Source organism: Paramormyrops kingsleyae, chromosome 11 (assembly GCF_048594095.1).
Source record: "Paramormyrops kingsleyae isolate MSU_618 chromosome 11, PKINGS_0.4, whole genome shotgun sequence".
Lineage (NCBI taxonomy): Eukaryota > Metazoa > Chordata > Actinopteri > Osteoglossiformes > Mormyridae > Paramormyrops > Paramormyrops kingsleyae.
The window spans coordinates 30,303,309-30,315,246 of record NC_132807.1 but is presented as its reverse complement, the minus strand read 5'-3'; the positions used below and the strand labels follow the sequence as shown (position 1 = coordinate 30,315,246).

General features: G+C 41.2%; 3 protein-coding genes across 8 annotated transcripts in view; 1 reads left to right on the top strand and 2 right to left on the bottom strand.

The window, feature by feature from the left end:
- Positions 1-347: 347 nt before the first annotated feature.
- kcna4 (potassium voltage-gated channel, shaker-related subfamily, member 4) lies at positions 348-4,602 on the bottom strand. The gene is made up of 2 exons (XM_023810873.2): positions 3,918-4,602; positions 348-3,596 (listed from the first exon to the last, which is right to left on the bottom strand). The coding sequence occupies exon 2, from the start codon at positions 2,859-2,861 to the stop codon at positions 873-875; it is 1,989 nt and encodes a 662-aa protein (XP_023666641.1). The 5' UTR covers positions 2,862-3,596; positions 3,918-4,602; the 3' UTR covers positions 348-872.
- Positions 4,603-6,992: 2,390 nt separating this feature from the next.
- The window catches only part of arl14ep (ADP-ribosylation factor-like 14 effector protein), a 20,206-nt gene continuing 15,260 nt past the window's right edge, over positions 6,993-11,938 (bottom strand). For 4 of the 6 annotated variants that reach the window (XM_023810869.2, XM_023810872.2, XM_023810870.2 and 1 more), the window contains one exon: positions 11,374-11,938. This exon is cut by the window's right edge and continues 69 nt beyond it. In XM_023810869.2, the coding sequence (XP_023666637.1) occupies positions 11,779-11,938 (160 nt within the window). In that variant the 3' untranslated portion in view covers positions 11,374-11,778. Of the gene's footprint in view, positions 7,330-11,373 lie in introns of those variants that run through there. The other 2 variants (XM_072718392.1, XM_072718391.1) reach the window with 2 other exon arrangements.
- On the top strand, positions 7,241-8,146 carry fshb (follicle stimulating hormone subunit beta). Its single transcript, XM_023810879.2, has 2 exons — positions 7,241-7,402; positions 7,815-8,146. The coding sequence occupies exons 1-2, from the start codon at positions 7,241-7,243 to the stop codon at positions 8,025-8,027; spliced, it is 375 nt and encodes a 124-aa protein (XP_023666647.1). The 3' UTR covers positions 8,028-8,146.

Below are 11,938 nucleotides of genomic sequence, written 5' to 3'. Positions count from 1 at the left end.
CCAAACATACCGAGTGTTTTGTGCTACTCATACTGATGTCTGTGAGTCATTGTCTCACTAAACAACTAAGAGAAGTGCTACGTAGACAGCTCGTATGGAGTTGACACGTTCCGTGCGAACATAATGGTTATCCAGTATCGTTGACGAAATGTACGGATATACAGTAGGCCTATGTATTTATGAGTAATATGAACGAACCGCTCGCAGATCGATCTCTATAGAGCCCTGTGACCAATCGACCATTGCAGCGCGTTAATCTGTTTCATTCATAATGGATATATATATATATATATATATATATATATATATATATATATATATATATATATATATATATATATATATATATATAGAGGCTTATAAGCGCGTGTTTAAAGTGTGTGGAGTTTTTCATGACTGATTATAAACTTGCCGCCTACATTAGTGCAAAGTGAATTGGGGTTTATTGCATAACAACAGCAAGAACACAACATCAGACTTTCTCCATTCTGCATGAATTCGTTTAAAGTGACAGAAAAATTGATAAAGTGCTTTTGCATTATTTCTATATTTTTATATGTGTATTTTTAATTCCTAATGATACTTATGATAGATCTTATATGCACTGGAAGATCCTACCGTTAATATTTTCCACCCCGCTTACTACTTGAAGCTGGTGATTGCAGCATTTTGGGATGCTTTTACATTGAATTCCACATGACAACATAAATCTCATTCATTGTAGCGAACATAGTATTCACGTACATTTTAAAAGTGATAAGTTTGTTTTTGTGACATTTAAAGTAATCAGCGCATCACGGTCTTTGCGTAAGTTAATGCAATGTAGCCCGTAATATGAAACTAGAATTAGACCTAATGTCTGGTGCTTCTCGTCAGACATCTGTTTGTAGTGATTTGGGGTTGGTGCTCATTTTTCTGAGGAGTTCTGTGCCGTTTCCTTTGCTCGGACTTTGTTTTTCTGCGCCACATAATGACTCGGTCACCCCTTCCTCCATTTCCATATACTCGGCTTTATCTCCTAAGGAGGAAGCCGTCGGGGACCCCTTGAATTTCTTGAGGAAGTTTGTCGGGAAATATGGGCACGGAGGCATGTTTTGTACTACTGGCGTTTGATCTTCATTGTCGGTCTCTCTGTGATAAAAGTAATTGAAGTTGGACACAATGACCGGGACGGGCAGAGCTATGGTTAACACGCCGGCTATGGCACACAGGGAGCCCACTATTTTTCCGCCGACCGTTATTGGTTTCATATCCCCGTAGCCCACCGTTGTCATTGTAACGACCGCCCACCAAAAAGCGTCGGGGATGCTAGTGAACTGAGAGGTGGGCTCATCGGCTTCGGCAAAATACACGGCGCTTGAGAAGAGGATGACCCCGATGACGAGGAAGAAGATTAGCAGTGCCAGCTCCCTCATGCTGGCCCGCAGGGTATGCCCGAGGATCTGCAAGCCCTTGGAGTGTCTGGAGAGCTTGAAGATACGAAAGACTCTAACGAGTCGAATTATCCTTAGGATGGCGAAGGTCATCGCCTGCTGCCCGTTGCCCTGCTGCTGGGCAAGGTCTGTGCCGAGGGTAATGAAATAAGGCAAAATGGACACTATGTCGATGGAGTTCATGATGTTTTTAAAGAAGGCGGGTTTGCTGGGGCTCGCGAAGAAGCGAACTATTATCTCAAAAGAAAACCAAATAATGCACACAGTCTCCACAATGAAGAAGGGGTCGTTGAACGGGGTAAATCCATTGTCTGCACTTGTTAAATTGCTACCAGCGCCAATGAAGTCTTTTTCATCCCTGAACTCCGGTAAAGTTTCTAAACAGAAAATAACAATAGATATAACGATGACTAAAACAGACACAACCGCAATTCCTCGTGCAGGGCTTGAACTTTCGGGATATTCAAAAAGAAGCCAGATCTGGCGTTTGAATTCGTCCTCCGGCAAGGGCTTCTCCTCCTCTTTTACAAAGCCCTCATCCTCTCGAAACTTGAGCATGGCATCTTCTCCAAGTTCGTAGAATTTGACCTCCTCGGAGAATATATCGAAGGGGACATTGACAGGTCTCTTCAACCTCCCCCCCGACTGGTAATAGTACAGAATAGCGTCAAAGCTCGGTCGGTTCCTGTCAAAAAAGTACTCGTTTCTCAGAGGATCAAAGTACCTGATCCGCTTATCCGGGTCCCCTAGGAGGGTGTCGGGGAACTGGGTGAGAGTTTTCAGCTGCGTCTCAAACTTCAAGCCAGACACGTTAATCACAACTCTCTCGCAGCACCCGTACTCACTGTAAACATTTTCGTAGCTTGACTGCGGTCGCCTGTCAGTAATTGACACTGAATCGTCTTCATCATCCATATTACAGCGGACACTGCTGAGCCGCTCTCTGCTCCTGATGCCACCTCCTTCTTCGTCCTCGTCTCCTTCTTCGCCTTCAGCTTCCTCGTCTTCTATCATAATGTCCTCCTCAGAGCCGAGAAGAGCCAGCTCCGACTGGCGCAGCTCCCCGCCGAGAGCTCGACGGTTTCTCCTCCGGTACTCTGCGCCCCGTTGCTTTTTCCTTCCTCGGAGAACTTGCTGCTGAGACTGTTGCAAGGAGGAGGGGCCCGAGGCGGTACCAGCGCCACTGTTGCTGGCATGAAGCAAAGAGGCGGTGCGAGACTGATGCTGTTGCTGGATGTGGTTGTTGGGGTGATGAGTGGAAGAAGTTCCTCCTTCTCCACCCGATGCACCTTCGGCAGCTGCCGCCGATCTCGCCTGCGCCTGTCTTTCCCTGCCGCGCTCCCGCTCCCTAGCCCGCGCCTGGGCATATCCGTAAGGCAGGTGGGTGCCGCCCCCACCGCTTTCGGCACCTACCATGGCGAACTCCATTTTGGCTTTCTTGGTTTTGCAGTTGAAATTAACTGGATAGCTGAAATTGGTCTCTCCCAAGCAGAAGCACGGAATTGTTTTTTTTTTTTTTTAGGGCGGGGGGACCTGATGGGTAACTAAATAACGCATTGTCAGAAGCGTGCACGTGTTATTCTGTGCATGCAACATACACTCATCTTTATGTTAGACGTCCAGTCGCGGTGCCATGCTAGCAGCATTGTTCTATGAGTTGCTTGTAGTCTCAGGCTCCGAGGTAAAGTTCCAAAGATAAGACTCCAGCCAGTCAATAATTCAGCTCAATTCATTCAATTCATTCCCACTATCCAAGAAAAAATCTTTATAATATAGCCATATCGTTGTTGTCCGAAAAATAATAATATATAAATAAAAACGAGTGAATATTGACGTTGGGGGGTCGGTCTTCTGTTTGTAAAATAAATAGGCTATATTTACAGTCCAAATACATCCATGCAAGGTTTTTGAGGAAGCCTTTCGGAAATTACAGAAATAATCTTTAAAGGAAAATTACGTTTTAGATGTCATGTCTCTCCCCCCAAAAATCACTTCTCTTGTGTCCTTCATTGTTAACTCTTTGGATGTCGAAGTACGCAGGCATAAAGCGATAATTTCTTTGAGGAATTATTTATTGGACTTGGGATTTTAGGATGGGTGGGGTTAATCGAAAGCTACGTCCAGTGTTTGGTGTTTACTTTATTTCTTCAAGACGAGCAACATCTGAGGCAAGAAAAACAAGAGCGTTACTATTAACAAAACGATCAATTATTCGTATTCGAAAAAAAATAATAATTATAAATTATCATATTGTCAAAAATTAATTAATAATTTATATATTACGACAGGAATAACCAATCTCTCACTGTCAAATACAACAAAGATAATAACTGCTAGCTCCGCAACAGGAGAATGAGTGTTATTGCATTTTTCTACAGTATCAAGCAAACCACAAATTCAGACACTCGTTATTCTATGCATATTAAACCTCCAGCCCCGCGTTACAAAATACTCCAACGTAATTCACACAGATACGCTACTTACATATGAAAAGGCCAGACTATTATCTTCTTTACTTGCACCTGAATTTCGTTCCCAAGCTCACGTTTGCGTGATATCCAGTATGTTGGAAATCCATCGATGCATTTCTCCGTCTGACAACTGAACCTTTACTTGTACTGTCTATCGCATTCAAGGGCTTGCACTTTTGAGGCGTCTCGATAGGATTTTATTGGTAACTGACATCAAAATAGGAGTCGATAATAATAATAAAAATAGCGTTAAAGATTCATCGTCTTTTGCGATGAAATAGATGTAAAAAAGATAATAAAGCAAAGTCTAGGCTAGGTATACAAAAACAGTGTCGACTAACGCTGTTGTATACGTATTTTTGATTTAGCTTCAAGGTGATGCAGCTGTTTGTAACGTAATTCAACAGGATCAATCATTATTCGCTTCTCACCTTGCAAAAACGAAATTTGCCTCTGCCTCCATTCTTGCGAAAAACAGTGTTCACACTATTGGTGATTTCATACACTTGGCACTGACGGCACAACTTATAATGCTTGAAAGTTTTATCATTTAAATTGTAAAGGTGGGCGCGAGTAACGCATCTGTCCGCAGCGCTTGCCTGCTACCTATTCTGCATGTGTTGTTGAGGAGCACGGTGGCTGCGCTGGGCATGCTGTGTTGCACTTACCGGCCTTAGACCATCCCTCAGTGGCTGTATTGTGACATTGCACTAGTAATAGTAATGCTGCAGTCTCAAACTTTAGCATCCAAGTCAGCTGTTGCCATTTATTTGCAAGGTGCCCATTACTGCCAAAAATCAATCAATCAATCAATCAATCAATCAATCAATCAATCAATCAATCTATCTATCTATCTATCTATCTATCTATCTATCTATCTATCTATCTATCTATCATCTTACTAAGCTACCACTAGTACAAAGTGGAAAGTAAGTGGTACAGAAGGAGGGAAAGGTGCATATTTAGGCAGATGTATACAGCAAGAGCATGGAGTTTGGCTTTGTAGCCTCATTCCACCCATAAAGGTTGAAAATAACCTTGGGGGGTGCCCCTAGTATCGGTTTGGGATACCGCATTATATTTTTCAGTATGGGCTAGGTAGCAACTATAGAGTAAAATTTTATTGCAGTCAGCAAAATTTAGAGGAGGTTAGCCTGTACATTAGCTTGTACATTGACGTGCCCCTGGTAACACGCTGATTAAAAACACAGAGGTTTGTGAGTTTGAGTCCCAAGATCCCCATCAACTGAATCTAGCAAAGCATCAGTCTCTGAGTGAAAATCTCCTTTGCTCTTGATAGAAACATCTGCTTGAAACAGGTTTTCCTAAGCAGCTCCTTAACTGTTTTTTTTTTTTTTTTTTACCATTTTTTACTCTATGCTGAACATTAGTATAGAGTATGTGCAAAATTGTGAAAGCAGAGTGAGAAATTTTATTCTGTTTTTGTGTTGACTGTATCTTCTCTTGCAAATCACATAATAAGTATAGCTCCCAAAAATGCCTGTCTGTTTTTAATCTTACTTTTCATTGCCTTTTCATTTCAACCTGCATGTTTTATGTTCAAAATGATATGCTTCTGATTCAGCCATGATATGCTTCTGATTCAGCCAAGCAGATTGTGACACTTTCCTACAGGTGAGCTATTGTCCCAGTAAAAAAGCTGACCCAGTTGTGTCACGCTGCAAAAATACTGTCCTCAACATACATCTTCATACTTTGGTCATCTGATATTTTAAAGTAGGAACTTTCATTGAGCTGCAACAGGTTACTGTGCAATTCACAGTTTTGACTTCAGTAGATATATTTCATGTATTGCGTCACAAAATGTCATACAAAAGTTTTTTTTTAACGTATAACATCAGACAGAATATATATTTTTATTTCTACCAATTGAAGTGTTTGGTTTACCTACAACTCAATAGGATTAATTTAATTTTCAACTTCACAGATTTTATACAAGATATCACTTTGATTTAGTGAATCTGAAATGCAATTTGTCATCTCAAGTAACAATAAATACGGCATGTTTCCTCCTTTGTTTGGTCCACTAATTTTATGCAACACATAGCTGTTTAAAGCACATGTCTTTAAAAAAACAACTAGCAGAATGAATTCCCTGTACTGCATGCCAAAATACTGCAATGGATACTTCCTGTTTCATAGCAAATGCATCCCTTGCACAATTTATTACGCTACTGGGCAGACTTTTGAGGGACCGTATGTTCTAACATCCTGCTACATCATCTGTGCAAATGAAAGGAAACTGTCACGGCCGCTGCCAAATGAGTGAATCTACTTGCTATATTATAATGCCGATTTCTTGAAAAACAGGATTACCAATTTCTCTTGCAAGGTATAGCTCTTCAAGCCGAAAATTGAAGAATAGATGTCAGCTACAATTTCTTGTTTGTTTGAAAAGGTGATTGAAATCTTCCAATGAATTTTATAGGTTGCTATCATCATTAAATTATCACATATATCAAAAGAATAAGATTGCAATCTATTCTAATTAACTCTATAAACTGATTGTGGGTGCAATCCAGAGTGCATGTAAGAGAATACATTCAGCTATATGTTTGAAGTTCACTCTTTTGTCACTGCTAAATATGTGGGAGTATTGACCTTGGATCACTGATCTGTCCCACGCTATGAGGAGGGGAAAATGAAAAGTAAAACCACTATATTCCACTTGCACTTATGTTTGGCCAGACATCATTATCTGTATAGCCATGACAACAATCATTCTAAGAGTTGTGTCTCCCCACACAGGTAAACCCTAATTGGCTGAAACATGTCATTTGGGTTCCCCATGGCTGAAAAAAGGATAAAAGCCAACGGGTTCCAGATGTGTCTCTGGGAGTCCGACAGGTGAGTGCCTTGCCTCTTATTCTCCTGTTTTCCACTCTGCAGGCTGCGGCCATATGCTGCTCTTTTCTAATCTTTCCCTCTCTCCAATTTTCTCTGAAAATATTTTCAGAATGTATTGTCTTCTTGCTGCAATGCGATGCTAAACTTGAAACTTTTTCATACAGTTAATTTAACTTGTCATAGTCGAGCTCAGGAAATGAAACACAACTGGACACTGAAATTTGTTGAATTTATTTATCCAGTTAGAAGTTTTGTCATATTTTGAGGGTGTTCTTTAAGTCTGTTTGATGGAATTGAGTCATTTGAGGGAACATAACTACTGTGGGTTTGCATCTCTTGACTGGTGAGCCAAAAGATCATCTGTTTCCTATTTCAAAACCATTCACCGAACAGGAGTGCAGGCAAACTTTCCACATTTGATCTCATCCCACGAAATCCTCGCTGCCACCGTCACTGGAGGACTGAGGAATGGACCGTGTGCTGCTGCTGGTAGTGATGGTGTGCTGGACACTGTCAGGGGTCAGTCCTCAGTGTGACATGGTCAACATCTCTGTCCCCTTGGAGAGAGAGGAGTGTGGAAAATGCATCATGATCGATGTAACCTCCTGTGCAGGCTTCTGCCTCACTCAGGTACTGTGCGTCCCTCACTTCAGTGTTAAACAGTCAGCCATATTTCATTTGGCTCAGGGCATTTTACAAGGCTGCAAGCATTTTTAAAGCATTAAACATACATATCACACACAGGGGACACCACAACATGAAAACATTAGGCCATTTGAGGGAAAATATTACTACTCAGATCTTGATTTCTGTGTCCTAATTTAATTTGCCATTCTTGCGAGAGAACACATCACACACTGCAGTTTAAAGAATATTTTAATAAACTGCATACAATACATACTACAATCATAATTCTTTATAACCCCAAGGTCAGAATAGGCCAATGTTGTGATGGCGGATGTTTCAAGGCAGTCTTGTCTGTGATGGGATTTTCATTGGCTGGGTGTGGTGACAGTGTTCTCTGCATTGGCACCGTTTACAGGATCATGCGTACAAAAGCTCCCTAACCCCACACGTGCAGCACTCCTGCAGCTTCTCAGAAGTTACCTACAAGACGGTGCACTTGCCCGACTGCCCAGAGGGAGTGGACCCCACTGTCACCTACCCAGTTCCCCTCAGCTGCAAGTGCCACCAGTGCAGCGTGGAAAGCACAGACTGCAGCAGCTTCCACATGCTGACCTGCCAAACCCACTAGGCAGTGTTTCAGAAGAAGCACAGTAAGAAAGGGACCTTGGTGCAGCAAGAAATAATGACTTTTTTCCCTTTAACGTGAATCTGTGAACCTTAGGAGATTAAACAGATTTTATTACTGCACTCATTTTGACTACCCTTTCATAACATATACATCACACAATGGCATGGAGGGAACGGGCAGCACCCATGTGGACGTTGTTTGCGTGAAATTTTATGTTTGTTTGAATCAGCGCAGCATGAGCGTGTTTCAACAGCAATGTCCATGTTCATGTGTTAATGTAACACCCTAGATCAAAACTGTAAACAAAGACAAGGAGCTGCAGTTGAATATATGCGGAAGGATTGAAGATAAGTTATAGATGGAGAGGATCTGTATCAGGTATTCACTGCAGTGTGCCATGCTCAGCCCTCTGTGCCGCAGTGTCTCAGGCCTGCTGAAACAGTCCGGGTGGTACTGATGTCACGCTCTTATTCAGAACCTCACTAGACTCTCTGGGATTTCTGCTGCTTGTACGGGAAGTCAGCTTTCAGTTAACAGGTACAGGGAGCTTACTTCTGAAGCACCTTGATAGATATACAGTAAATATTTCAGAACAAGGCGATGACCTCAGAAAATCCCCCAAAAATGTTTTTGTGTATTGCTGGAAACTTACTGTTACACAGTACATATAATGTATTAAGTGTATCGCTGTGGTGGGAAATGGAAATGAGTGACAGCTTCTCTGCCCAGGAGTTCATTGCTAATTCCAACGTGACATAAATACTACAACAACTTACAAAATGAAGTGTCAGGTGTATGTAAAGACTGTTCCATAAAAGTCACCTTGTTGGAGCAAAGTTATATATTACCTCCACAACCTTCTGGTGTCTCGATTCAATCAAGCAATATGTGTGTCCTTGAATGGCTGAAACCAATTATTTAAAAATTTCACAGAAATCATATTGAAAGTTGTTCAAGTTACGTTATTTGCAGTTCATAGACACTATAATATGCACAAGGACAAGAGAAATGCAGTTTGACATTTAGACTGTGGCTCAGGACTGACCTCAGCGAGTGCTAATAAGTTCTTCCATCTTTAAGTTTATTGTAATTTGGGTCGTAAATCCAGTCACACACATAAAGAGTTCCATGCACCAGATGGCATTTTATGCACCAGCCATAAGGTATTTCACAGTGTTCTGAGCAAATTAATGCATTCTCTATATAACTGCCAGAGAAAGTGTAAGAATCAAAGTATTTCTCGTTATCTTTGAAAAATTTTAATATAGGTTTGACTCGTGACTCACTTTTGACTTGAGGGGAAGTCTGCAGAGTCAGCAGAAGTGCACTCACTGGATTGCTATTAAACACACAAATGTAATGCATGCACCTGGTTACTGAAAGCAGTGTCACAACAGTGTTATAAGGAAATGTGGTAAATCCCTCCCATGGTAAACTACACTAATCCCATATAAATGTTTAAAAATTGCAAATTAAAAACAAGCTGTGGCACATGGCTTTAGCCCATATCAGGTATCTACTTAAAAAGAGGCCATACAGACTAAACAAATGAGTCAGCAAAGTCCTTGGTAGATTTAATTACATGGGGTACAGCGAAACTGTCCATCAACACGCCGGCATCCTTCAGAGACTGCAAGCCCCTCACACAGTTGTGTCCTCCTCTTCACTCACCTCTGAGACACCAAAGCCCCTCACACAGTCTGTGTCCTCCTCTACACTCACCTCTGAGACACCACACTGCTTTCTACATTTATCTTGCCAGCATATGACACCTGAACCCAATGTAGCCCTTTTAATGACCCAGCTCTTATTTTGTGTATGTTGGTCTTGTGATAAAGCAGTTTTTGTTAAATCAGTCTCTGCTACCATCCCCGTGCCACAATTTTGCTTATTGTCCCACCTGGAGTAGGTCTAATACTTACACTCCCCATGTGTAAACCAATGCACATCCCCCACCAAAACAATTCATGGATTACATAACCCTCACATTCACCAAATGTACTAAATGAGCGTCAAAAATTTCATACATACTGACCAGCATAACATGAACTTAGGGCTGTGATCAGGTCACTGGTTCTAGCCCAGCCTCGGCAAAATATATCTGTAACCCTATAACCTCCTGCTCTATGGGTGCTGCTGCAGGTGCCTGCCCTTTGGTGCCAAGCTAGCTCTCAGCTACACGAGATACGTGGAGAGCAAGAGGGGGAAGGCAAAAAACTATTTCCCCATGAGGGATTAATAAAGTGTCGTTGTCTTCCTTATAGATATTACTAATACCATGAACACTGTGGCAACAGAATAAATCCTTACTCACACTACAATAGGTAATTTTCTCTTTTAAACACAAATTAGATTTTTAAATAAAATTCACGAATGAGGCACATAGCATAACGATAAATGTAAAGACCTCAAAGTTGTCCTGGAACAATCCCACAACAAGCTACCCTGCATTTATGTTTTGAAGTGTACTTCCTTCACTTGCTCAACAATCAGAAAAATATACAGGTTTAATAAATTATCACATATAACACAAACAGCTAACCCGAATGTCACAGTCAGTACAACCATGGTCTTACGTATCTCTAAATCGCCCATTGAGGGTGGGTTTCTGCCCTGCAAATGGACTGATATCCCATGAAGGATGGACCTTCCTCAAGCCCTAGAACAGGACCCAGGCTCTCCCCAATCCAATCCTGTACCAAAAACGACTCCTTTAAGAACATTAGCATATCGTAATGGGTGAGGGTTTCCAGTAAACCATTTAGGGTGAAGGCAATTTAATTAATATTGTAATTAAAAATTTACAGATGGGAAACAAAATGTATAAAAGCAATCAGCCCAAGAGGCACAAGATAATTCTGTGATCAACTGGACCTAATTTATTAACCCTTGTACCCTCGCATATCCATGTTTTTCACTGAATCATCTAAATAATTATATCTGGAGAATGTGTAAAATAAAACTGTTTTCAAACCTTTGAAGTTAATTCTGCTCACTTCCACATCCAGGATAACTTCCTGCCCATACCCCAGAAGGTAAAAAAGGTACATTTCCTGTTTAATTTAAAAAAAATGCTCATGCTTTTCGGCTTGCCTCTGCCCAATCAAACACCATTGTTTTTGTAGACTGAAAAATAAGTTTAAATGTATAACCATGGTTAAATTCTTTTCCCTCTTTTGTTTACATTCTTATGCATGGTCTGTTTTATCCCAGGGAAAGCATTACAGTGAGATCAGGCCTTAGGAAAGCGGGAGATGAGGATGCATGTTTGGTTTGGCCTTAAAATACTGATCCCAAAACTTTGTGACGGGAAAGATAAAATGGGAGAAAATAAATCAGAGCAGCATTTAAAAATATAAAACACAATTTATTTGACACAAATGACATGCATGTGACCAAAATCCATATATATTTACAACTAAATCACTGCAGATTGTTTATCTTCAGTCCTGCTATTAAGGGGCCACACTGACCAAAGCTTTACACACCACCTGAGACCTTTTTGAGAATTTAAGAACAAAGTATTTAACTAATTTAGTGGTCTCTGTGTTTAACAGTATAGCTCATTAAAGAGCTGGAAAACAAACATCCACTGCTGATGTAAAGAACACAATTTCAAATCTTATAAAGTATACTACGGAAATTAAATTAATACTCCTCAGTCAGAAGAACCGTGGTCATAAGCAAAGAAATCCGTTTTGACTTTATACAATAGCATTGTGCACAAGTGGATTCTGTGGAGACGTCTAGCCTAGCTAGCGTACTTGTTCCGGATGATCTCCCCTCCTTCCACCTCCACCTGTTCGTACAGCCACTTGCGGTTGCAGCGGCACTCCACACCACACTTGCGGGAGCCACAGCCAGGGCACGGGTAGAAGCAGCCCATGCATTCCACGTCCAGGCAGTCGCAC